Here is a 27,253-nt window from a genome sequence, read left to right as displayed (position 1 = left end):
AAATAACTTGACGCATATCCAGTTCAAAGGGTTCTCATATTGGCTGTTCTGCTGCGCTCACGCCAGCATACATCCATGTAATTACAATTACAATATTACAGTACGTTTTTAAGTCATAAATTCATTGTCCATATAGGTTTCCTACTTTATCTCGTTCAGTTCTCGTAGGCATAACTCTTGGAGGGAGACCATCATTCACATTCAGACCATTCTATTGTGTATCTCTCAGGATGGCCAGAAGATGGCATGCTCACCTGCTCTCCTCTCCCACTGGAAGACATTGTCATGGCATGGACTTGGAGATGGTTCCTGCACTCTCTTTGTGAGAGCATTCCCAAAGTTTGTCATCAATCAACAACACCACCTCTCAATGTCAGCCAATGAACATGTGTACAACTCTACAGGACCAAACTAAAGCACCTTACTGCAGGTGTATGATCAGTACAGTCATGGAGGTAAATCAGAACTGGACTTCATGAGAATGTAATCCATGAATCATGACACATTCATCTCAGGTAAGTGTACACCTCTTGGAATTATTTATCATAACGGTATAGCTTTACCTGAAATTCAGAGGTTATTTTTGATCACCACAGATTCATTCAAACATTATTGAGCTGAGTTGAATAAATCATAAAATGATAGATGCACCTGCTGGGCTGAACTTTGCACATTGACCACAAGGAATCTATTTTCTTCTCATCATCATCATCATCATCATCATCATCATCATCATCGTCATCATCATCATCAACACCATCAATACAATCATCTTCATCATCACCATCATCTTCATCGTCATCATGATCATCACCATTATCATCATCCTCATTACCATCATCATCACCATCATTATTATCACCATCATTATTATCATCATCACCATCATCAACACCGTCAATACAATCATCTTCATCATCACCATCATCTTCATCGTCATCATGATCATCACCATTATCATCATCCTCATTACCATCATCATCATCATCATCATCATCACCATCATTATTATGATGACATTGTGAGTAGACTATGAACGATGGCAAATAGCCTACTCTATTAGGCCAATAACCCAACAATATGTAACTTTCGTTTTGCTTGTGCTGCCTCCACTACACATCAACTATGCAAACCGTCCTTTTAGGCACATTGAAAAACAAAATATTAGCCTATTTTAGGATAAAAATATATCTCCAATTGACTTCCTAATCTTTGCACCATGGAAATATGACCAATGCTTTGTCTGACCCAAAAATACTGTAAGTTGTACACCAAAAAGATTTATTTAACAACTCAAAATGAGAAGTGGGCAGAGATACCCATTGGTGATTCATTTCTTCTGCATGTTTGAATACTGTAATGATGTGTACAGAAACACAGGGTGTTATGATAAAGCTTGCTGCAGGGACCACTGTATCCACTATCTGCTACCACCACCTGGTATATTCAATACCTGGGGGCTGCCGCATTCAACCTCATTCATAAGGGGAGCTTTTGTCCGTGAGCTCCATGCTCTACACAGCCTATACAAGCGTCGGTTTTTTTTGGAAAGGTTGGCGAACAAGACAAGCTGTTTTAATAATCAATGCCATCTAAAATGCTAGCAAACCTGACTTATCCATGTTGAACTTGGATGGCATATGCCTTGGAGGTTGGAGTGCTGCCGTAAGAACACCTCTTGGCGCACTAGCATTAAAAAGAGCGGGAGAGAGACGCACGCGCCATCACCCAATTAGCCCAGTCCTTTGCTGAACAGTCTACATTTGTTACAGCGGTAGAGACAGCAATTCTTGAACATGTAATCGTGAAGTTCGTCAACGCTGTAGGAGCCCGGTCTCTTCCTACGTGTTGTAGTTGTTTACAATACAAAAGGACTGGCGTGGAATGTGGTGCAACGAGCAATATCGAGTGAGCGCCGCGCTGGTGTACCTAGAGTAGAGGCTGCTGCGGGGAGAGTAGAGCTTGTAATGAGCTTTTTTACCCGGGTGTACACCTCGTTCCCACTAACGAGCAAAATAATACACGGATTATGTGTTTTTACTCTCTACCGTTCTCCATTCTCTCTCGGTTAAAAACAAAGGATTCAATAGAAAGGGCGTTGAAAGATTTCACATAAAGACAAGGTTTTTCTGTTGTTGTTTCCAGTCAGTTGTTTTCGCCAAGGGTTCGGTCCATTGTGGCAAGCCGAAAATCAAGATGAAATTTCCCACAGAGAACCCAAGAAAACCCGGGCACTCCAACCCTTCGCCAGGTTTGTATTGGGACGTTTGTTGGTAATCAATAAAAGCAGAACGATTGAGTTTAAAGCATCCAATATTACCCTAAGTCTAATATAGGCTATTTGTTTAATTAAACATACTGGAAATAGCCTAACCTTTATATAATTGGACTATAGGTGAAACTTTAACTGTATTGATAACCATAAAACTGCTGTTATTGACATACTTCAATTTATGACAGCAGTGAATGTGTACAGGAGGAGCATGTGTTGCATGACCACTATCCAACGAGGAATGGCGCATAGCCTACCACAATTGTGTTACTCATTATGATTACATTTCATCGAGGCCTGGCACCATGATGGCATGCCTGAGGGGGCATTTTAAATCAGCAAGTATTGCTTTAGTCCTAATAAAACAAGGTAGTGTTTCTACTGCTGTTCGAATGTACAAAAAAATGAAAATGTAGCCATACACATCAACAAACGTTTTATATAATAACGCACGAAATATATGCGCCCCATTAAGACACACATTGATCCGAAATGCAGCCTTAGCTGCTATAGGCCAACACACAATTTGCGCCTACCAACAAGCACAGAACAGCTCGACACGATGAGCACCACTAACTTATGAAAGATTCTTACAGGCTTCATAGCTTAATTTCTGTCGAATTTGTTTCACTACGCAATGAACGTAACCTAAGGTAAGCCAAGCTGCACTCCAGGTCCGCATTATTTTCTGTGGGAGAGTTTCAGATAAACTAACCAATTCAAACCTACTCATTATTCTATATCCATATCTGATGTTAAATGCCCAACATGACAGTAGCCACTTTGAATCTGCCACAAATTAAAGTGAATTCCCATTCAGAGAGCAACACACATTTGTTTTCCTATCCTTGTGGTGACCACAAAATGTATTACCATTCAAAATCCTCCCGCTTAAATTCTGACCATCAACCTAACCCTAACCCCTAATTGTAACCCGAACCCTAAACCTAACCCCTAAGCCTAAAATGGCCCTTTTCCAAGTGGGGACCGTCAAAATGTCCACGTTTGTCCAAATCGTCCTTTTCTGTCTTCTGGTACCCACAAGGATAGTAAAGCCAAACCGCACACACGCTATAGCAAGAGAGCAGGTAGGGGGGCAAAATAATTTTCTGTGTGTTGTTTTCATGGTATTGACATCAGTTTTACAGTTGCCTATCACACAACGACTGTAATGCAAATGAATGATAATCGATTGAACATTTTCACTACTTATTTTAGTAGGCTACACAAATTGTATTGGTCCTATAGTACTGCGACATAAAAATGTAGGCCTATCTGAAATGCTGCCACATACACAACTGTAATTTTGTACATAAGAATGCATGCCATTTTGAAGAGAAGCCCCATGAAGACTGGTAGCCGAAGATGTGCTCATTATAACAGCACCATCAATTGGACATGAAGAATCACGGATAAATCTAGTGTGCATTGAAGTAAAAAGCATAGGACTAACGTAACTAAACATTACATAAAATTGGAATGAAAAATTCTGGCATGGGCCATAAATGTTGTCACTTACCATGTAGAAGAGTTGCAGCCTACTCGATAATGTTTTGAAGTTTCTGATTCTATTCTCCTTCCTGGTGAAATGTACTTGTCAGATTACTCTCAAATGCTAGCTGGACAAGCTGAGCTTTTCATTGATGTAACATGCTGTGTCTGTGTTCACTGAATACATTCTTCATAGTGGAGAATAGGGCTGGGTGATATGGCCCAAATATTATATCATGATATTTAAAAAAAAATGGCAGATTTGACGGTATTTTATGTCTTTTAATATTTTATGTTTTTGAGTAGTGTATTACCCTAGGGTGGCAACACATACATTCTAAGTGATTTCAATGGGTCTTTCTGCATTCTGATTGATTGTTTTATACTGTTCAATTGTACTTCAACCCTAAAAGTCATCATTTTCATCAATTTCTGCATTTGAGATCATTTCCACACTGCCACATAGTGCTGCACAATATGGGCAAGCAATCTGGGCCTTGTTTTTAACCAAATGTTGCAATTTGACTTGCGATTTAGAGCAAAACACTTAACTGTTGGAATCATGGAAATAGAATGTCTATTCTAATTATACACTGCTCAAAAAAATAAAGGGAACACTTAAACACAATGTAACTCCAAGTCAACCACACTTCTGTGAAATCAAACTATCCACTTAGGAAGCAACACTGATTGACAATACATTTCACATGCTGTTGTGCAAAAGGTGGAAATTATAGGCACTTAGCAAGACACCTCCAATAAAGGAGTGGTTCTGCAGGTGGGGACCACAGACCACTTCTCAGTTCCTATGCTTACTGGCTGATGTTTTGGTCACTTTTGAATGCTGGCGGTGCTTTCACTCTAGTGGTGGCATGAGACGGAGTTTACAACCCACACAAGTGGCTCAGGTAGTGCAGCTCATCCAGGATGGCACATCAATGCGAGCTGTGGCAAGAAGGTTTGCTGTGTCTGTCAGCGTAGTGTCCAGAGCATGGAGGCCAGGAGACAGGCCAGTACATGAGACGTGGAGGAGGCCGTAGGAGGGCAACAACCCAGCAGCAGGACTGCTACCTCCGCCTTTGTGCAAGGAGGAGCACTGCCAGAGCCCTGCAAAATGACCTCCAGCAGGCCACAAATGTGCATGTGTCTGCTCAAACGGTCAGAAACAGACTCCATGAGGGTGGTATGAGGGCCCGACATCCACAGGTGGGGGTTGTGGTTACTGCCCAACACCGTGCAGGACGTTTGGCATTTGCCAGAGAACATCAAGATTGGCAAATTCGCCACTGGCGCCCTGTGCTCTTCACAGATGAAAGCAGGTTCACACTTAGCACATGTGACAGTCTGGAGATGCCGTGGAGAAAGTTCTGCTGCCTGCAACATCCACCAGCATGACCGGTTTGGCGGTGGGTCAGTCATGGTGTGGGGTGGCATTTCTTTGGGGGGCCACACAGCCCTCCATGTGCTCGCCAGAGGTAGCCTGACTTCCATTAGGTACTGAGATTAGATCCTCTGACCCCTTGTGAGACCATATGCTGGTGTGGTTGGCCCTGGGTTCCTCCTAATGCAAGACAATGCTCGACCTCATGTGGCTGGAGTGTGTCAGCAGTTCCTGCAAGAGGAAGGCATTGATGCTATGGACTGGCCCGCCCTACCCCAGACCTGAATCCAATTGAGCACATCTGGGACATCATGTCTCGCTCCATCCACCAACGCCACGTTGCACCACAGACTGTCCAGGAGTTGGTGGATGCTTTAGTCCAAGTCTGGGAGGAGATCCCTCAGGAGACCATCCGGAGCATGCCCAGGCGTTGTAGAGAGGTCATACAGGCACGTGGAGGCCACACACACTACTGAGTCTCATTTTGACATGTTTTAAGGAAATTACATCAAAGTTGGATCAGCCTGTTGTGTGGTTTTCCACTTTAATTTTGAGTGTGATTCCAAATCCAGACCTCCATGGGTTGATACATTTGATTTCCATTGATAATTATTGTGTGATTTTGTTGTCACCACATTCAACTATGTAAAGAAAAAAGTATTTATTAAGAATATTTCATTCATTCAGATCTAGGATGTGTTATTTTAGTGTTCCCTTTATTTTTTTGAGCAGTGTATAATAGTGGGCACTTTTAATACAGTGTTTGACATGACAACGAATGAAGATGCCAGGGAGGAATTATTGTGACAGGGTAGGAACTAAAGTGTTGATAGGTGTTTCCTATGGGATCCTATAATCTTTGGCTACATTGAATGTTTTCTCTTAGTTACTTCATGTAGCTAACATATTCTTGCTTTGCATTTACCTCTAATTTAGAAGATACTGTTGCACAAACATGCTGATTTAGGTCTACACCATCACTGGTATTATCAGGCTGTATAGCTAATTACGCTTGCTCTTACTCAGTACATTTATTAGCTAGTTAGCGATTAGCGTAAGCGGCTAACAAGATTTAGGAACGTCTTGCTAAGAACAGACACACTAGCGGTTTGCAGATGTAAGAAACACAAGCTAATAGTGTAATTATAGAATGCTAGTAGATTTATATTAAGAAGCAAAGTGTCAACTGTATCGTTGCCATCAACATTGTTGCATATGCTGCATTGACCGTGCAGATTGGACGCAAGTGTTGTGGTCGAGGAAAAACAAAAGCGCTCCTTGAGTGACAGGTGCTGGGGCTAGGTCTGTGTGGAAAGTTGCATGGAGAGAGAGAGAGAAACTATAAAAGTGGACGTTACACACTGCGTATCACATTTAACAAACCAAATACTGTTATAGAAGGTAAAGTTAAAAACCCAAACCAGTCCATGCATCAATACCGGGATACCTCCCAGCCCTAGTGGAATTGGAATTGTCACACATTACTGTAGATGCCCCAAATGTTAATCCATATTTCAGTGCCAACAGCACAGTCGACATTGACTATTTCCTTCGCTGAATCGTAATGACATGTCCCCCAGCACAGCACATTTACACTTCCTCTCGCTTCCATCATCATTCCTACCCACTTTGCTTTCAACTCTATATTCCTACAGAGTTTTACTCATGAGTCTCCGTCGTGTCCTTGGATCTGGTGTGCTCCTGCCTTACTGGCATGCCTCGCTGAGCTTTTCGAATCCAGCACCACATTGCAGTTTTTCAACACACCCATATGAACTGCAGAAAAGTTTGACACCGGTGTGCAGATCCGTAGCTCCTGATTGCAGTAACTTGTTAGAAGGGTCGAGGAGCAATAAACTTAAAGCTTGGCTTACATCTGTGTCATATGCGCAAGTAGATTTGATTTCACTGAGCATCTCTGGGATGTTCACTTAATATCAGAATGACTGACACCGTGGAAAGATGGCCAGTCCATCTCTGATTAATAATTATTTTCAGTTTTTCCCCAGTGTACTGTGCAGCCACTGTGGGTTTCCTGAAGAAAGTGTACAGGGAGCAACACACGTTGAAAATGTTCTAGGTTCCTTCACCTCTGCTAGCTCAGTGAGCTCGGCATTGGTCTCGACATGATGGTCCTCAGTTCTTTTCTAATTATATGCCTGGCCCCTACACCCCATAGAGTAGGCCCTGGTTTCATCCCACCCGGAGCCACATGTTGGCTATGGCTCTGATCCCAACCCCAAAATGACAGAGGTTGTCTGTTCTTTTTTTAAGGACCTTACTACTGAATAGTATCTGTTCTAGGTGTATCGGTGTCAAAATAAGAATAGTGGAAGAGATGGAGACCTGCACACTGTCACAAAACATTATAGATCCAAAACTGAGTCTTGAGTGCAAAATGCATATCTTTACTGAAACATCAGGGTGCCCAAAAAAATAATTGTGTTTTGTTTTCAACTTACGCACTAACATTTCAGCCTCAGTGTAAATCTTGGCACCACAGGAGGCTACTAAGGGGAAGATGGCTCATAATAATGGCCGTAATGAAGGCGAAATGGAATGGCATCAAACACATGGAAACCATCTGTTTGATGTATTTGATACCATTCCACTTATTTCCGCTCCAGCCATTACCACGAGCCCGTCCTCCCCAATTAAGGTGCCACCAACCTTCTGTGGTCAGCACACACACCTGCCTTCTATTTCAAGGATAATTGCACATGTCACATGATCAAGCAAGAAAACACATCAGAAAATCGATGACTCAGTACCTAGTACAATAGACTGCATGATCTAGATTATATACAAAAGCGGACAGAGAAATATAATCAATTATTGCTTTTAAACATACCATGTGAACGTTTCCTCAGAATGATCCCAACCCTAATTAGGAGACCTCTCAATCATCATTCTCATGCTTGGACATTGGTAATTGTCACTGAAAAATATCAAAGCTAAGGATGGCTGAGCTTGGTTAAAATCCTGGATGGGAGACCAAATGGATAGTTGTAGGTAAATCAACTCTCCAGTAGGAGGTGCTCTCCAGTTCTCTTTTTTCTGATGGTGGATATAACGTTGCAGATCTGACATTGTTTCAAAGGTAAAAATTCAACATAGCCAAACCTTGTAAAATATGTTGAACATTGGTTACCATGATGACATAATTCTATGTTGAAATTTCACCCTTAAAAAACAGTTTTATGTTTATGACTTTTTACAAATCCAATGTATTTTCCATGTAGATTCCACGTCACAATATGTTGACAAATTACATTGGAACAATGTTGATTCAACCAGTTTGTGCCCAGTCGGAAGAGCGAACCATGTTTCCTATTGGCCTTTTATGTATAAATATATGTGAACATAATTTAGTCACTCACCAAGGTCTATGCCCTTGTTTATGTTCTATTTGAGGGGAACTGACAATGGACACACTCTAGTCAGTTGAGGTGAAGGCTAAATGGCTAATATAATGCCATTAAAGACACCTTGGTGTGTTACAGTTGCTGCAGTATAGGGCTCCATTGTGAGATGGGATAAAAACACATGACCTCATCTGAGCTCGAGCTCTGCATGGATAGTTCCCGCCAATCTTGCATGTATGGCACGTCCATGCGGCTGCCCTCTTCTCGTGCACGGTCACATGTTTACCCAGCCGCCTCTCCAACCACCAGTGTAGCAAGTGATTTACCTGTCTAGCTGTTATCATCAGTATGACCTTCTGGGAGAAATGTCAGCCGTAATTTATGGGCTACATGCAGCCAAGTGTTGCACATACAATTATTCTCCTCTTTGTGTCAGGCAGAGTTTAGTGTTGCTCATCAAAATTCATTGAACCTGCAAGAACACTGTAGTGAATGTTTTTCCTTACAGTGACATTATTAAATGGTTTACATAAATCACCAGCACTAATTCCATTGGTTTTCGTCACCAAAATCAAGGCTTTGTGTATAGTGTGTAGCCATGAGATGTGCCAGAACGGTGACTACTTTCAAGCATAATCTTACATGTGATGATGAAAACGAGCATCTTGAAGGTATGACGATGAGGCTCATGAAAAAGAAGCAATGCAGCTGGAAAAAAAAACATTTCAATGCTTTGGCTATGAATTGTAAATGTTTATAACTACAAATCCATATCACAAGGGGACAAACAGAAAATTAACCCCCGGTTTTCTTTTCAAATATTATTCAGACAGTACAGCATTAGGACATCATCTACCAACCCATAATTTTTTCATATCGAAGGCTCACTTTTTAATCCATAATAACATAGCATTCTCAGCCTGCTTGAGGCTACAAGCCATACCAGTCCAGATCCTGTGAATCCACTGGCTGAAATAGCGCTCTGAGATGCCTGCTTTTAAGCGTAATGGATTTTCTGAAAGCCCACAGAACACTTTGAGATTCGCTCTCTGTCTCTCTGTCTCTCTCGCTCTCTCTACCATCTCAAAACCTCAAGCATCAAGACACACTCCACTACTGTTTCATTGTCATACTCCTGGGACTGATAGACTGAAGCCCAAACTGCCCAGGATATCAAGCCCAGTTCCATATGGTATTCTTACAAGGTTATTCACCTATTCCTGACATGCATACGGTAGTGTATTCCACCCCTTCCTCTAATAGATTTTTGGATTGTCCAGTGTGTGACTACAAATGGAACTTTACCCATAGTGCAGCTCCTAACAATAGTGTTTCATCATTTTATTCTCTGCAGTGGCAGCCCAGACCAATCTGTTCCCCCAAAAGAAGGTCCAGCCAGGCATGATGAGTTCCAGCCTGGTGCAGGCCAGTGTGGCCACCATGCAGAACCCCATGGGCTGCACTGTTCCCCGACTCTCTCCGTCAAGGCCCGCCAGCATGGTGGCCAGCATGGAGGCGGTGGGTGAGGACGGCTCGCCCCTGTTTACCGTCATGAAGTGGAAGACGGTGGTGGCGGTGTTCGTGGTTGTGGTGGCCTATCTGGTCGGGGGAGGTCTGGTGTTCCGGGCCCTGGAGCAGCCCTTCGAGAGCAACCAGAAGGTCACCATCACTGCGGAGAAGGCAGCGTTCCTGCAGAAACACCCCTGTGTCTCACCGACGGAGCTGGAGGCGCTCATCAAGGTAAGGAAAGACCGCAGCAGCCACTAGGCCAGTCTGCAGTCGATACTGGAGCGCTCTTGTCTCTAGTTGTCTGGGGTCTCTAGTGGGGACTCAGGTCTCCTGAAACCTGAACTCTGTATTGATCCAATGCTAGCCAAGCCTCACACAAACACTATACATTAAACACCGCCAGCCATCCTGGAATAAGATGGGGAACCACACTAAACAGGCTAGTGTAATAACATAACTATAGAGTCTAGCTGTGTCACACTGAATTCAAAGCGACCACTGACCACCATACTGTGGGCATGACTCTGCATTATGATTGATGAATGCCGTATGTGTGCTATTTTGGCCAATATGCCCAGAAGCCTGCGTGCCAGCATGTGGAGTAATTCAGACCTTGGCTCCCACCACCAAACTCTCCTCACTGTGATGCCTAATGACACTCGTTATTGCTCGTGCCTCACGGGGAACGTGGTTGGCATAATAACTGCTCAGAGACACGACTGAGGAGAAGTGGTAGAATAGTGATCAGAATGACAATCTGACAATTCTTACATCTAGGTGGATGTGTAACGTTGGTGGTTCACTGAACCATGCATGATTGATAAGAATTGTAAGTCTGAATCCTAAATATCTGTGTTAGTTCCCCAAGCGAATGCCTAAGCTTTAGTTTAGCAGGCTAACACAGTCTTGTGGCGCACTGTAGACTCGGGTTTGAATCTCGGTCCGTCACAGATGTATGGCATTATTTAATCTGTATCATAGGATAGCTATGATAGATGTCCATACAACCAGGAATACATTATGTAACTCATTAGCAATACTGACGTCCCTTTCTTTCATCAGGTCTATCTACAGCTAATAAGAAAGTTGGCAGATACCCCTATCATGCAATTGTATGCTATTTACATTAAGTCATTCTATAGATTTCCTCTTTTAGATTAATCTTGATCCATTTGACTTGGAAGGGTATGCCTGCCTGTTCTTAGAGTCCTACTCCCTTTTAGTTGATAGAATCATATAATAATATAAGCCATTTAGCAAACACTTTTATCCAAATCAACTTACTGTCACGCGTGCATACGTATGGGTGGTCCCGGGAATCAAACCCGCTATTACCCCTACTAACTGAGCTACAAAGGTCCACAGGACATTGAGACAAACCTTCTCGAACCCAGCTCAAGACAGCTTCCAGAAAACAACAGCTTCTTCAATCCAATGTTTCACCTCCTGGAAAATGAAAACCGTGAAGAAGTGAATCTGGTGAAGAGAAGCCTAATAAACAGAGCTTTATTTGACTTATACTGCAGCGCTCTCTCTTCTGCAAGCGCCAGCAGGGTTTTCAGGGCTGAACACTTCCAGCTCCTCGTAAAACAGTGTTTGAATCAGCCAGATATTGACCCCTGTGAAACACTGGATAATACAGGACAGGATAATGCAGGACAATGCAGGCCATAGTCCCACTGGTGTAGGGAAACAAATTGCCAGGTAGGGAGTCCAAGAGGAGTTTATCCTGGCCTGTTCACTGATATACGGTGAAACACAAAGATGCCAGTGTGAACTGTAATCATTAATTACTTGGATACTCTTCGCTCGCTATTACTCAAGGATCTCGGGTTTGTGCAATGAATGGAAGTGAGAGCGTTTGTAATTGTTTTTGTTTGAACTGTTTCACTGTGAAATGAGGTGGATGTTTATCTTAGTTACAGTAGAACTCAGACGCAGTAGGGAAACGGGCTAAAGCAGAGGGCTGTCACATTTCGGATTAATTCCTCTCTGGAAAATGGTGCTCGGGGATGGAGGGATGCCAACGCAGTTGCCATGCCTCACTGCATGCTCTGGCCCTGTATTGCTTAGAATGCAGAATGGATATTTTACTGCAGAGTTTAAACAGGCAACTCAGCACTAATTGACATGTTTCAGTGTATATAGATCATCTGCAACCCAAAATACGTTGTCCCTTAAAAATATACACTACCAGTCAAAATAGTTTTTCTTTATTTTTACTATTTCCTACATTGTAGAATAATAGTGAAGACATCAAAACTATGACATAACACATGGAATCATGTAGTAAAACAAGTGTTAAATCAATAAAAAAAATTGTTTTTAGATTCTTCAAATAGCTACCCTTTGCCTTGATGACAGCTTTGCACACTCTTGGCATTCTCTCAACCAGCTTCATGAGGTAGTCACCTGGAATGCATTTCAATTAACAGGTGTGCCGCCTTAAGTTATTTTGTGGAATGTATTTCCCCCTTAATCCGTTTGAGCCAATCAGTTGTGTTGTGTCAAGGTATGGGTGTTATACAGAAGATAGCCCTATTTGGTAAAATATTATGGCGAGAACAGCTCAAATAATCAAAGAGAAACGACAGTCCATTACTTTAAGACATGAAGGTCAGTCAATACGGAACATTTCAAGAACTTTAAAAGATTGTTCAAGTGCAGTTGCAAAAACCATCAAGTGCTATGATGAAACTGGCTCTCATGAGTTCGCCACAGGAATGGAAGATCCAGACTTACCTCTGCTGCAGAGGATAAGTTCATTTAGAGTTACCACCTCAGAAATCGCAGCCCAAATAAATGCTTCACAGAGTTTAAGTAACAGACACATCTCAACATCAACTGTTCAGAGGAGACTGTGTGAATCAGGCCTTCATGATTTGATTACTGCAAAGAAACCACTACTAAAGGACACCAATAAGAAGATGAGACTTGCTTGGACCAAGGAACACAAACAATGGACATCTTTCCTTTTGGTCTGGAGTCCGAATTGGAGATTTTTGGTTCCAACCGCCATGTCTTTGTGAGACGCAGTGTGGGTTAACAGATGATCTCCACATGTGCATTTCCCACTGTAAAGCATGGAGGAGATGGTGTGGGGTGCTTTACTGATGACACTGTCTGTGATTTATTTTGAATTCAAGGCACACTTATCCAGCATGGCTACCACAGCATTCTGCAGCGATACGCCATCCCATCTTGTTTTGGCTTAGTGGGACTATCATTTGTTTTTCCACAGGACAATGACCCAACACACCTCCAGGCTTTGTAAGGGCTATTTGACCAAGAATGAGAATGATGGATTGCTGCATCAGATGACCTGGGCTCCAATTGAGATGGTTTGGGATGAGTCAGATGAGTCACAGAGAAGGAAAAGCAGCCAACAAGACTGTTGGAAAAGCATTTCATGTGAAGCTGGTTAAGAGAATGTCAAGTGTGCAAAGGGATAGCTATTTGAATAATCTCAAATATAAAATATATTTAGAATTGTTTAACACTTTTTTTGGTTACTCCATGATGTTTTTACTATGTTATTTCATAGTTTTGATGACTTCACTATTATTCTACAATGTAGAAAATAGTAAAAAAAAAAAAAAAAATCTGAAAAACCCTTGAATGAGTAGGTGTTCTAAAACCTTTGACCAGTAGTGTATATTTTAACATTTCTACACTGACATTAGCTGACATAGGAGTGTTAGGCATAGATGTACTTTGTTTCCTGAGTGGATTTTTGTGACTCGTATGTGGCAGCAAGCAAGGTATTTTGTCATCTAAAAGCTAAAATGGGATTTCAAATTGAACCATCATCTTTGGAGTGCTTAACGTTTAAAGTGTCTTCAGGCATGTTCTTTGTTGGTAAAAGCAACAGTGTCCCCTCTAATATATGCATAGATAATTGCCTAACTTTTCAGCCCAGGGAGGTTAAATTATGCCCCAAGTCTTAAAAGCATCTGCTGTGGAATGAATTATGCATTAGGGGCTATTGTACTGGAGGACCCAGGATGTATGGAAGTGGGCTGGGAGAATGTCAACTGTTTCTCCGGGTCTCTGCTCTGGGGGGTTTACTGCTGCTCGGGATTGACCAGATTACTCATTACAGTATCTTATCCCTCAAAGTCCAGTAATGTGCCACATCATGATATAAGTGTAGCTTGATTTACTACAGTACCCACAATACTCTGGTGACTAGGTATTTCCATCACACTGAATCTAGAGGATCATTAGACCTTCATATTTTCTGAAGCCACTGGGTTACGTTGCCTTTTATTCTGACTCATTGTTTGGGTACTGTATATTGCCAGATCATATTGTTGTCAACCACTAAGCCAGCATCGTCAAACATGAGGCAGGGTCCCGGCTGGTGTGTATGGCGTGTCATTCGATCCCTTCCATCCCACGGAGGTCCTACCCTGGCGTGCCACTCCATCCCACGGAGGTCCTACCCTGGCGTGCCACTCCATCCCACGGAGGTCCTACCCTGGCGTGCCACTCCATCCCACGGAGGTCCTACCCTGGCGTGCCACTCCGTCCCACGGAGGTCCTACCCTGGCGTGCCACTCCGTCCCACGGAGGTCCTACCCTGGCGTGCCACTCCGTCCCACGGAGGTCCTACCCTGGCGTGCCACTCCGTCCCACGGAGGTCCTACCCTGGCGTGCCACTCCGTCCCACGGAGGTCCTACCCTGGCGTGCCACTCCGTCCCACGGAGGTCCTACCCTGGCGTGCCACTCCGTCCCACGGAGGTCCTACCCTGGCGTGCCACTCCGTCCCACGGAGGACCTACCCTGGTGCCTTTTATTAATTACATTCACAGCCATAGTGTTGGGTATCACCCCACCGCTCTTCATCTATGCACACAGCATCGTAAACATCCTCCTCCAATCCAACGTGAAAGGTGATTTCTCTGGCAGATGATAAGCAGTGTTGGGACGTGTGCCAGGCTGCTTCTCTAGTTTCTTAGCCCAGAGGTAGAGCCTACAGGACAGGCAGCACATGGCAGGGCTAGGAAGAGCAGGGTTTGGGGCCAGACTACTGGGGGGAGAGATATATCTCCTCTGTACTCTGTGTCAGTTCTGTGGCGAACACAGTGACAACCTTCTGTGGAATCTCTACAGCACTTTTTCTCTAACTGTTTATGGGGGTAGGGAGTGACTTTGAGCTTACATCCACTACAGAATCTAGTCCCCCTATATCAACTCATGACTAGTACTAGTCTCTTGCTGCAATGCACAAGTGGCAATAACTTGGTTATATTGTAACATTTTGTTATCTTGGCAAGTTTCACACATTACTGCATGTGGTGTCTGTGCATCCCGACAAAAAGATAAATGCATGTGGCATGCATTGGTTAACTGAGAAGGCAGCTCAACAAACATACAAGGTTCAGCAGAAGAATGTCTACGCAAGCACATTAGGAGAGAATGAGTGTTATTTGCTCTAATTAAAAATGTTTAAACCCCTACCAAAAATGTTAATTAATTATAATCCATATAGTAATTTACATTTCCTGTTTCTGCATGATTATATTGCTGCTATAGCAAACTGGCTCAATTAAGATCCTACATCTGTATGAATAGGAAGTTACAGAAGCAATGCAGACCATGTGGTTGAAGAGGCTAAAGAAGGACCTCACAACCCACTCTGCCTTAACACAGAACTTTCAGGCATGTTTTACTCCTAACTTATGTAGGATCTGATATGTTTTAAATGCATACAGATATAGGATCTTAAATCGACCAGTTTTTCACTGCAGGAAAATAAGCCTGCAGCAACAGGAAATGTGTATTATAATTAATGGAGTTTTTTTGTAGAGGATGATACATTTTTAGTTAGGGCAAATCAAGTCTGACATTTTTTAAAGTGGAAATTACAAACTTTAGAAACCTTTTTCAAACCTTGAATACACTAAGTTTGCATTTCCTGGTGTGCAGGATTAAGATCCTGTATCTGTATTTCAGAGTGCAGATCCCTGATGGCGATGGCTGCTTCTAATGGACATGACATTGATCTCTTTGGAACTCATTCAAGGTGTCCTGAAGCAAAACCCATTCTGATAGAAACGCTGAGTCACCTTTCATTATCCAGGCATGCTGCTGCTCTGCCCAGTGCCAGGTCTTCACCAGTCCTCTGATACAGGCAGGGGTTTCATTTAGATGTCATTAATAATCTGTGGAAAGGATGGGGCTCAGGGAAAGGATCACAGCTGCTATCCTTGCTTTCCAACCAAGGTGCATGAATTGAGGAGCAAACTGAAGTGAACAGGAAATTCAGCAACTCTTGGAGGACAGTGGAAGTTGATTAAAAAAATTGCTTATGTATTGTTAAAAGCAACCTGAAATACTTTAACAATAAATAATCATTTTTATCCTCCAAGACTTGCTGAATTTCCTCTTCACTTCAAATAGGATAGGGCTTTTTTGTATTCATTATTTTACTAGATAAGTTGATTGAGAAACCATTCTCATGCAAAGCAACAACCTGTTACATGGGAGAGGAGAGGCATTGAATGAATAGTAGAGTCTTGCCACAGTAAATAAAAGGTATTTTGTGCTTCAAAGTTTAGCATGTCCAAAGATATTAGTCAGATTTGTTTCATTATATAGTGATGATCCAAACAAAGCCTGGGGCAGATAACTACAGTACAGTAACTGCTCATCAAACATAAGCTATGTTTGGAAAGATGAGCTGATTGCATGTGTAACCAACCAGAGTTCAAAACCAGGTCTCCTGCGCATCACAATACTGTGTTAGCCCGCTGTATCTACGGTAACAAAATTCTTCAGGTCTCAGGCAAGGTTAGTCATCACTCAAGCATGGTTTGAAAATCCACCTCCATTACACAAGCAACTATCAGCATGGTCAGTGATGATCAGATACAATCAGGTCCCTCTGTCCTCTCCCTCTGTCCTCTCCCGTTGTCCTCTTTCTGTCCCCTACCTCTTTCCCCTACCTATGTCCCCCTACCGCTGGACTGTCATGGTGTCTCCTGCTCTGCTCTTGTTTACTTGGCCTTCAACCATTTCCACCTATCCCACCATCCCTCACACCCTGAGCTACTTCCTGTTGCGCGACACGCCGATGTTCCATCTGGCATGCCGGCTTCCTGACGTGTAGACTGGAAGACTGGCACAGAGTGTGATGGTTGCTCAGGACATCGTGGGCATCACCCCACGTGCCCTCTCTCTCTCTGTGTGTGGCACTGTCCTGATGATTCACCGTGCAGAGGCGTCGTCAGCGCTAAGCTACACAGCAGTCATATGTTACGCAACTGGCTCCTTTAGGAAACCACATGGGAAGGTTTGACAGATCCTTATACGAAAGCCCCCCTGAGAATTCAGCTATTCAACATGCAACTCATGTTATGGTTTAGCAATCAACACATGCTTTTACAGCTGTAGGATAACTGAAAGAGAAACTCTCAAGAGACTCTGTACCACCAAACAATGCTGCCATTTCGAACATAATACCATTATCTTTATCCACATGAAGTTGTCTAATTCCTTTTAAACTGGTGAATGTCTTTTGCGTTTGTGTGTCCAGCACTCTGTAGATGCTGTGAATGCTGGGGTCAGCCCGATAGGAGACACATCCTATAACTCCAGTCACTGGGACCTGGGCAGTGCCTTCTTCTTCGCCGGAACAGTCATCACAACCATAGGTAATAGCACCAAATCAAATGTTATTGGTCACATACACATATTTAGCGAAATGCTCATCTTTGTTGGACACATACCTGCTCTGTTTATTTCCATTGAGGCCTATGTGATCAATCACATCTGTAGTTACATTACCTGTTATTCTTGACCATTCAACCTGTTTAATAAAGGCAATAGATTGTTCTGGATTCCCTTATTTACACTGAGGCTGTTGTTCACACGCTCAAGGTCCTAAACGATATCTTAACCGCCATCGATAAGAAACATTACTGTGCAGCCGTATTCATTGATCTGGCCAAGGCTTTCGACTCTGTCAATCACCACATCCTCATCGGCAGACTCGACAGCCTTGGTTTCTCAAATGATTGCCTCGCCTGGTTCACCAACTACTTCTCTGATAGAGTTCAGTGTGTCAAATAGGAGGGTCTGCTGTCCGGACCTCTGGCAGTCTCTATGGGGGTGCCACAGGGTTCAATTCTTGGACCGACTCTCTTCTCTGTATACATCAATGAGGTCGCTCTTGCTGCTGGTGAGTCTCTGATCCACCTCTACGCAGACGACACCATTCTGTATACTTCTGGCCCTTCTTTGGACACTGTGTTAACAACCCTCCAGGCAAGCTTCAATGCCATACAACTCTCCTTCCGTGGCCTCCAATTGCTCTTAAATACAAGTAAAACTAAATGCATGCTCTTCAACCGATCGCTACCTGCACCTACCCGCCTGTCCAACATCACTACTCTGGACGGCTCTGACTTAGAATACGTGGACAACTACAAATACTTAGGTGTCTGGTTAGACTGTAAACTCTCCTTCCAGACCCATATCAAACATCTCCAATCCAAAGTTAAATCTAGAATTGGCTTCCTATTTTGCAACAAAGCATCCTTCACTCATGCAGCCAAACATACCCTTGTCAAACTGACCATCCTATCAATCCTCAAGTTTGGCGATGTCATTTACAAAATAGCTTCCAATACCCTACTCAACAAATTGGATGCAGTCTATCACAGTGCAATCCGTTTTGTCACCAAAGCCCCATATACTACCCACCATTGCGACCTGTACGCTCTTGTTGGCTGGCCCTCGCTTCATACTCGTCGCCAAACCCACTGGCTCCATGTCATCTACAAGATCCTGCTAGGTAAAGTCCCCCCTTATCTCAGCTCGCTGGTCACCATAGCATCTCCCACCTGTAGCACACGCTCCAGCAGGTATATCTCTCTAGTCACCCCCAAAACCAATTCTTTCTTTGGCCACCTGTCCTTCCAGTTCTCTGCTGCCAATGACTGGAACGAACTACAAAAATCTCTGAAACTGGAAACACTTATCTCCCTCAATAGCTTTAAGCACCAACTGTCAGAGCAGCTCACAGATTACTGCACCTGTACATAGCCCACCTATATTTTAGCCCAAACAACTACCTCTTTCCCTACTGTATTTAATTTATTTTTTTATTTTGCTCCTTTGCACCCCATTATTTTTATTTCTACTTTGCACATTCTTCCACTGCAAATCTACCATTCCAGAGTTTTACTTGCTATATTGTATTTACTTTGCCACCATAGCCTTTTTTTGCCTTTACCTCCCTTATCTCACCTCATTTGCTCACATCGTATATAGACTTGTTTATACTGTATTATTGACTGTATGTTTGTTTTACTCCATGTGTAACTCTGTGTCGTTGTATGTGTCGAACTGCTTTGCTTTATCTTGGCCAGATCACAATTGTAAATGAGAACTTGTTCTCAACTTGCCTACCTGGTTCAATAAAGGTGAAATAAAAAAATAAAATAAAAAATTGACCAATGTTCCTTTTTTTAAGTTCAAATTTTCTTGTGAGGCAGGAAGTGAAGTGCTCTGTTGAAAACACTTTAGGAAGTTTTCTGCATTGTTATCTGTAGATTAAAGCCTTGGTAACACTTTATTTGGATAGTTCATATTAAATCAAAGTTTATTTGTCACGTGCGCCGAATACAACAGGTGTAGAGGCTCCGGACTCTGACAGTAGCATGACTGATTACCGATTGTTATGAAAACTTAAAATCGTCCCTAATTAATCGGCCATTCCGATTAATCAGTCGACCTCTAGTATGTACGTACAGTCACTGTGTGGACGACGTCCTTGTTGCGCTTATTGATAAAGCCAGTGACTGATGTAGTGTACTCAATGCCATCGGAAGAATCCCGGAACATGTTCCAGTCTGTGCTAGCAAAACAGTCCTGTAGTTTAGCATCTGCTTCATCTGACCACTTTTTTATAGACCGAATCACTGATGCTTCCTGCTTTAATTTTTGCTTGTAAGCAGGAATCAGGAGGATAGAGTTGTGGTCGGATTTACAAAATGGAGGGTGAGGGATAGCTTTGTACGCGTCTCTGTATGTGGAGTACAGGTGATCTAGAATTTTTTTCCCTCTGGTTGCACATTTAACATGTTGATAGAAATTTGGTAGAACTGATTTGTTTCCCTGCATTATAGTCTCTGGCCACTAGGAGCTCATCCTCTGGGTGAGTGGTTCCCTGTTTGCTTATTTCCTTATAGCAGACTGCGTGCGGTCTTAGTGCCAGCATCTGTCTGTTGTGGTAAATAAACAGCCACGAAAAGTATAGCTGAAAACTCTCTAGGCAAGTAGTTTGGCCTGCAATTTATCACAATATACTCTACTTCAGGCGAGCAAAATCTAGACTTCCTCAGATTTCGTGCACCAGCTGTTTCCAAATATACACAGACCCCCGTCGTCTTACTGGAGTGTGCTGTTCTATCTTGCCGGTGCAGCATATATCCTGCTGCAAAACAATAGTATTACATTTGGGATACTCACAAGAATGGTATTGTCAACGTCACTGATTTGAAAAGACAGGATCGTTTATTAGCTACCCCCGTAGCTGGTAGAACGTTCAGCTGTGAATAAGATCCATACCAGCAAACTGCCTCTCAGGGGTTTCGATATAAGATCAATGTGGGATTGGTGTGTGAGTATGAGGCTCCTGTCAGATGAAATAAAGTGAGCTGCTCTGCTCCTGGAAGTCATGCTACTGTCAGAGTGAGGAATGGTCTCCATTATCTCCTTGACGATGGTGGAAAGCTGATGTAGCTAAACCAGATGTTTCACCTTCGTGGTTCACTACTGCTTTGTTGGTTTGTTATTCATTTTCAACAAGATTAGGAATGATTTGGAGGATGTTTGGATGTTTTAGTTTGATGGCGGGGCGGAAGGAGGCCTTTAGTTTGATGGATGAGCGGAAGGAGGCCTTTAGTTTGATGGAGGGGCGGAAGGAGGCCTTTAGTTTGTTGGAGGGGCGGAAGGAGGCCTTTAGTTTGATGGATGGGCGGAAGGAGGCCTTTAGTTTGATGGATGGGCGGAAGGAGGCCTTTAGTTTGATGGATGGGCGGAAGGAGGCCTTTAGTTTGATGGAGGGGCGGAAGGAGGCCTTTAGTTTGATGGATGGGCGGAAGGAGGCCTTTAGTTTGATGGAGGGGCGGAAGGAGGCCTTTAGTTTGATGGAGGGGCGGAAGGAGGCCTTTAGTTTGATGGAGGGGCGGAAGGAGGCCTTTAGTTTGATGGAGGGGCGGAAGGAGGCCTTTAGTTTGATGGATGGGCGGAAGGAGGCCTTTAGTTTGATGGAGGGGCGGAAGGAGGCCTTTAGTTTGATGGAGGGGCGGAAGGAGGCCTTTAGTTTGATGGATGGGCGGAAGGAGGCCTTTAGTTTGATGGAGGGGCGGAAGGAGGCCTTTAGTTTGATGGAGGGGCGGAAGGAGGCCTTTAGTTTGATGGAGGGGCGGAAGGAGGCCTTTAGTTTGATGGAGGGGCGGAAGGAGGCCTTTAGTTTGATGGAGGGGCAGAAGGAGGCCTTTAGTTTGATGGAGGGGCGGAAGGAGGCCTTTCACTTTCATTTCAGTGGCATGTCTCTAATTAAATCAGAAGAGTTGGTCTAGCCTATACCCCCTTCAGTGGAAACTGACACTCTGCAAGCAGTGGACAAAGGGACAGAAGCTTAGCTAGCAGACAGCCCATGTTGGCCTTTTGTAGATAGACTTATACACACACTGCTATGGGGAAGAGGAGATGGATTTGGTATTGCACTAACCCACTTTGGTTGTCTGCCGTTGATAAGATATAGAGGTTTAGGGCTTTTCACATCTGAAAAACATCCTCTTTTCCTTCTCTGTTCCTTCCACAGGGTACGGTAACATTGCCCCAAGCACGGAGGGCGGGAAGATTTTCTGTATCCTGTATGCAATATTCGGTATCCCTCTGTTTGGGTTTCTGCTAGCCGGTGTGGGGGACCAGCTAGGGACCATTTTTGTGAAAAGCATCGCGAAGGTGGAGAAAATGTTCAGAGTAAGTTCCACAGCATACAGTAATCCACAGCATGAACAATATGAATAATGATGATGCTATTTTGATGTACTATAAGAATAAGTATTAGGCTAGAGACCTCAAACTCAACTCTGGACCTCCAAGCCAGTTCCACTGCATTGTCTAATTGCTCCGCTGGGACACCAGGTGGGTGCAATTCATTATCAGGTAGAACAGAACCAGCAGGCTCCGGACCTTGTAGGGTAAAGGTTGAATACCCCTGGACTAGAGATTAGAGAGATCTGGGGGTTTTCCAAATTGAAAGTAAAAGTTTGCACATACTGAGTGAGGTATTATCCTCTGTTAATGATGTATGGGGTCTACATTATTGCTTGTTAATGACCAGGGGGCGATGGCTGTCATGCTTTACTCTGATTGGCCCAACAGCTCCAATCTGTCCTGTGGAGTTTTATAGTGTTGCAGTCAAACAGGAATACCTGTGGGGTATTCATTACGCCTCGCAACGGAAACCCTTTACTGTTTAAGAACCAAACGGAAAGAAATGGGTAGGGACCTACCTGCATTTGTGCAATAGAAACTCTCGTAGTCATTGCAAAATTTTGAACAGACTAAACGTTTTGCAACAATCTGCATAATGAATATACCCCTGGGGTGAAAGCAGTACTGAGTGAGCTATGCCTCTGTGACAGCCCACAGCCACAACGTCTCATTTGATCTAATCAGGCATCTCGTGCATCTTTAGCTCATCACTAGGCGGTGTCAGAGTGGATAAATATATGCCACCTTGTCAGAGTCACAAATGTCATCACTAGAACTCAGTAGGGATGCCACCACAGAACGACAACACACTGTGTGCCTTCTGTTAAAATGACCTCCATCGCCTCCACTGTGTGTGTGTGTGTGCGCCTGTTTGTGTGTGTGTGTGTGTGTTCTCTTCTCCTCCCCCAGCGCAAACAGAACCAAATCAGCCAGACAAAGATCCGAGTGGCCTCCACGTTACTCTTCATCCTGGCGGGCTGCATCCTCTTCGTCACCATCCCTGCAGTCATCTTCAAACACATAGAAGGCTGGACAGGACTGGAGGCCATTTACTTTGTTGTCATCACTCTGACAACTATTGGAATAGGAGACTATGTGGCAGGTGAGAGCTAGCATATTTCTGTACTGTAAGGTTTAGGCAGTGAAAGTGCCATAAACAGATGTTTATCTGATAATGATCTCTCTAAATTGCTGCCATTTTGAGTCCGACATCACGGTATAAGCTTTATACTAAGACATCATGAAGGCTCATAGAGTACATGCTTAAAACAACTAATAAAGCATTTAAATTAGTGTTACCCGCACACTGCTCTTGCTCTGACGAAGGCCTTGTGGTCGATGCGTAAAGCTTATTAAAGAGCAGTGATGCTATCAAGAGCAGTGTCCGGGTTTCTTCTTTTTTCTCATCTTATTCAACTATTACCATGCACTTGTGAAAAAGATCAGATCAGATGTGCTCGTGCCTTTTTTAAATATATTACCACATTTATCATTCTAACAACTGTCTGTACCCATTAATTTAGCTTTAATAAACTCTATTGCCATTTCTACTGTGGCTATATATTTATCATTCATGGTGGGGTCTTAGTGAACGTGGAGAGGGTTCATAATGTGAAAAGCAATTGTCTATTGCCTTAGTGAAATTGATGTCCATTACCAGGCTGTCATAGCTCGATCTCTCTGACAGAGCTGCTGCCGCACCGTACTTATCATTTATTTTCCAATCGCTCTTTGACACACAAACGCTTATCTTCAGAAAATTAGCTTTGGTTGTTTCTGTTCTGGATTTTTGACTGTAACTACCAACTGGATACCACGAAAAAGGGGTAAAAAATAAATAATAAAATAAATATGTTCCAAAATAATCTGACTATCAGGGTTGTTTTCATTAGGCACCAAACGGAAGAAAATTAACTGAAACAGGGAGGGACTGCATGCACTTATCCAATAAGAAAAACACATTTTTGGTTACAGTTAAAAAATATTTTGATATGGTTAGCACTCCTGAACATGACCCAGGTCTCTCATCATGCTGACAGTTTCATTGTTTGTTTACATCCTACAGGAGGGGACCGGAGGGTGGAGTATCGTAATTGGTATAGACCACTGGTGTGGTTCTGGATCCTAGTGGGTTTGGCTTATTTCGCTGCTGTGTTGAGTATGATCGGTGACTGGCTGAGGGTTCTGTCCAAGAAGACAAAAGAGGAGGTAAGATGATATGACTACGCTATACTACTATGGTATAGAACTGGAATGTTGTAGTTGAATAGTACATGGGCTTATGTATTAAAAAACATTCACCCAACTTTCAACCTAAATCCAATGACGATGTGAAATGTTTTGTGGATTTCACGTTGAATTCACGTTGGTTGATAACTCAACCAACTGTTGAGACGTTGAACTAACGTATGTGCCCAGTGGGTAATTACTTTCAACAATTCTGTAAACTATTCCTTTAAAGGTAATAGTCGGTTAATTTGGATTGTCATGCGTTATAGTATTTCATGGTGTGAAATGACCTTGGTTTTATCTTGACATGCACAAGGTCGTTGAGATCAAGGCCCACGCGGCTGAGTGGAAGGCCAACGTGCGCGCCGAGTTCCGGGAGACGCGGCGCCGCCTGAGCGTGGAGCTCAGCGACAAGCTCCAGCGGGCCGCCACCATCCGTAGCATGGAGCGCCGTCAGCTGGGCCTGGACCAGCGGGCCGTCTCCATGGACATGCTCTCCCCGGAACGCCGTGCCGTCTTCAACAGCCTGGACACCAACCCCTACAAGACCTCGTCCCAGGAGAGCATTGATACCAAGATCAACAACCTACGTCTGAGAGGGGCCGAGTGTGATCCACACCGGTCTGACAATGTGGCCGCCTCGGAGGACAACATCTTTAATCGCTTGGGCTCTGTCACCAAGCTGGCCAAGAGGAGCAAGAACCGCGAGCTGAAGAAAAACATCCCAGATGAACTACGATGCAGGCCCTATAGTACTCCGCCCATGGAGATAGGGGAGAGGAAGGAGGAAGAGGAGGAAGATGAGGGATTAGACAAAGAGTTCAACACCAGCCTGTCCGATCTGCCGCTGTTCGTGGAAGTGTGCAAGACCCAGAACGGTTTTACAGTACCATTCATACCACTACAGACCAAAGATAAAGAAACTGAGGAGGAGACATTTCAACTTGAAGAAAAGGAGCTGCATATCCAGATGGATCCTTAAGACTGTTGGCTGTTCCTCCTGAGAAAAACACATTTTAAACATCACTACCGTATGTGCCTTACATCTCTCTCACTCCTCTGTGTGCTTGATATTGGGGGAACAGTTGTCCCTGTGTGCTATGTAATGTTATTCAATATTCACTGTGCCGTAATAACCTGAAGTTAAGACATGGGCATCATCAGTTTCTACAATCACGTGGTAAAATATTGAGATTTGGGGTTCTTGTGGTACAGAACAACCAAAATGATGGTCATGTTTATTTTGAGGGAAGAGAAGATGGCTGCTAATCAGAAGAGTCAATGATAAAGTAAATAAAATGCAGGAGCAGACTGCTATGATGTCTCTTTGGGGAGGGTCTGACCTATATGCACATAGTATTTAGGACTATCAAAGTCCACTATCTGAGGTCATTTTAGGACCAAAGAACTGAGCTGCTGAGAGAAGAACAAACATTGTGAAAGACTGGAGAGGAACTCAGATTTGGTCTCATTCCATCACAATACATAAACTCTATGAAAAATGGATTTAAAAAAAAGGAATAAACACAGCCACATTGTGTGTGCATGTTACATGAGCTAAGCTGTTAAATGTCTAAGTGTATGACTACGCTACCAACTTCATGAACTTTCTTTACAACTTGAATCTCAGGGCTTGTGGTCCTAATGTTGTCGTTGAAATGTGACTAAAGGATGCTGCATTCACACTTTGTAAAAGAGGAGCTTTGGCTGCACTTAGAATGGCTTTCAGAAGATGACAGTTTATGACAATGGAACGGAAGATGAGCCACAATGCAAGGAAGGAGAAAATACCCCCTAATTGCACAGACAGGATACTGTCAAAGATGACATCTTTGTTATACACAGTGTACCATGTTACATTGATGTGTTCTATAAAGAACATTGTGTTCTGACAGATGAGGGATAAAGACACTGAAAACATGCACGAATCGACTTTTGCATTTCAATTGTGGTTTACTAATAGTATTATAATAATCTAATTACAAACCCTTTAAGATGCATGGGTTAAATAACATTACCTCTATGTATATCTCGCTCAATTTCTCACCCACGCGCACGTGCACACTTCACACACGCATATACACACCTAAATTTTCATTCCTTGTGTTTGCATTGAAATGGGTGCAGAATTAGCATGGTGTGAATGCAGCAAAGGACTATAACTATAGTTATGACGCTACAAAGAAATGCGTATTAAAAAAGACATGGAACACAAAAGCATGCTATTTTGCAAAAATATTAATGCTATATGGAAGTGATTGTATACCATCACTTGCTTCAGAAGAGGACGGTTTGCATAGCGTTTGTAACTGCCCATGTTGGTCTAGCATGGGCTACACCTGCTCACTATCTGGACGTTGTTCACAGTATTACTTGTGCCACCATTACATTAAATGTAGTGAGTGCCTTTTGGAAATAAATATCACTGAATGAAGTGCTATTGGGAGTTGCTTGTTTTTTCCTTCGAGCGTAGAGTTATTGTGTTGTCAACATCGCTATTTCTCAGTCTACCTTATCAGAGGTTTTCATCGAGCTGGAAAAAGGAAGTATCCAGCCGTGTATCGCTTTCACTCTCATTGGCAATGACCTTGTTGGAACACAAACAATCCCCTCTTGAGGCCATCTGTGCCCGCCCCTCATAACACCCCCTGTTTAATCTCCAGGGCTGTTTCCTGCTATGAAACCATGTATAGATCATTTTGATATAAAACCTTTTATACTGATCAATATCTCCCATCCCAGTTAGGTGTTGCTGTTCATCTTAGAGGATGTACAGCCTTTGTAGAATAGTGAATTTGAGGGTAATAACAGCACTAGCAAAGAGTTAAACATCAGACAACAGCAGAGGAAAGCTAAATTATGCAGCAACTACAAAGAGTGTACTCTTGGTCTCGCATGAAAGTTGTTGCGAAGCTGTGGAGAAAGATAGCAGATTGAAGCAGGAGCTTTGGTGTTTTATTTCGAATGGAACATGGAAACTACAGAGT

At 43.2% G+C, this 27,253-nt stretch overlaps 1 protein-coding gene across 1 annotated transcript; it reads left to right on the top strand.

Annotated features, from left to right (window-relative positions):
• Positions 1-1,507: 1,507 nt before the first annotated feature.
• On the top strand, positions 1,508-26,858 carry LOC135557885 (potassium channel subfamily K member 10-like). The gene is made up of 7 exons (XM_064991573.1): positions 1,508-2,251; positions 9,864-10,249; positions 17,560-17,677; positions 21,859-22,019; positions 22,947-23,139; positions 24,103-24,245; positions 24,583-26,858. Exons 1-7 carry the CDS (start codon positions 2,197-2,199, stop codon positions 25,246-25,248), a joined length of 1,722 nt encoding a protein of 573 aa, XP_064847645.1. The 5' UTR covers positions 1,508-2,196; the 3' UTR covers positions 25,249-26,858.
• Positions 26,859-27,253: the final 395 nt, after the last annotated feature.

This window comes from Oncorhynchus masou, chromosome 16, assembly GCF_036934945.1.
Source record: "Oncorhynchus masou masou isolate Uvic2021 chromosome 16, UVic_Omas_1.1, whole genome shotgun sequence".
In the NCBI taxonomy this organism is placed as follows: domain Eukaryota; kingdom Metazoa; phylum Chordata; class Actinopteri; order Salmoniformes; family Salmonidae; genus Oncorhynchus; species Oncorhynchus masou.
Note: the sequence above shows the minus strand (reverse complement) of the source record. Positions and strands in the feature narration are given on the sequence as shown.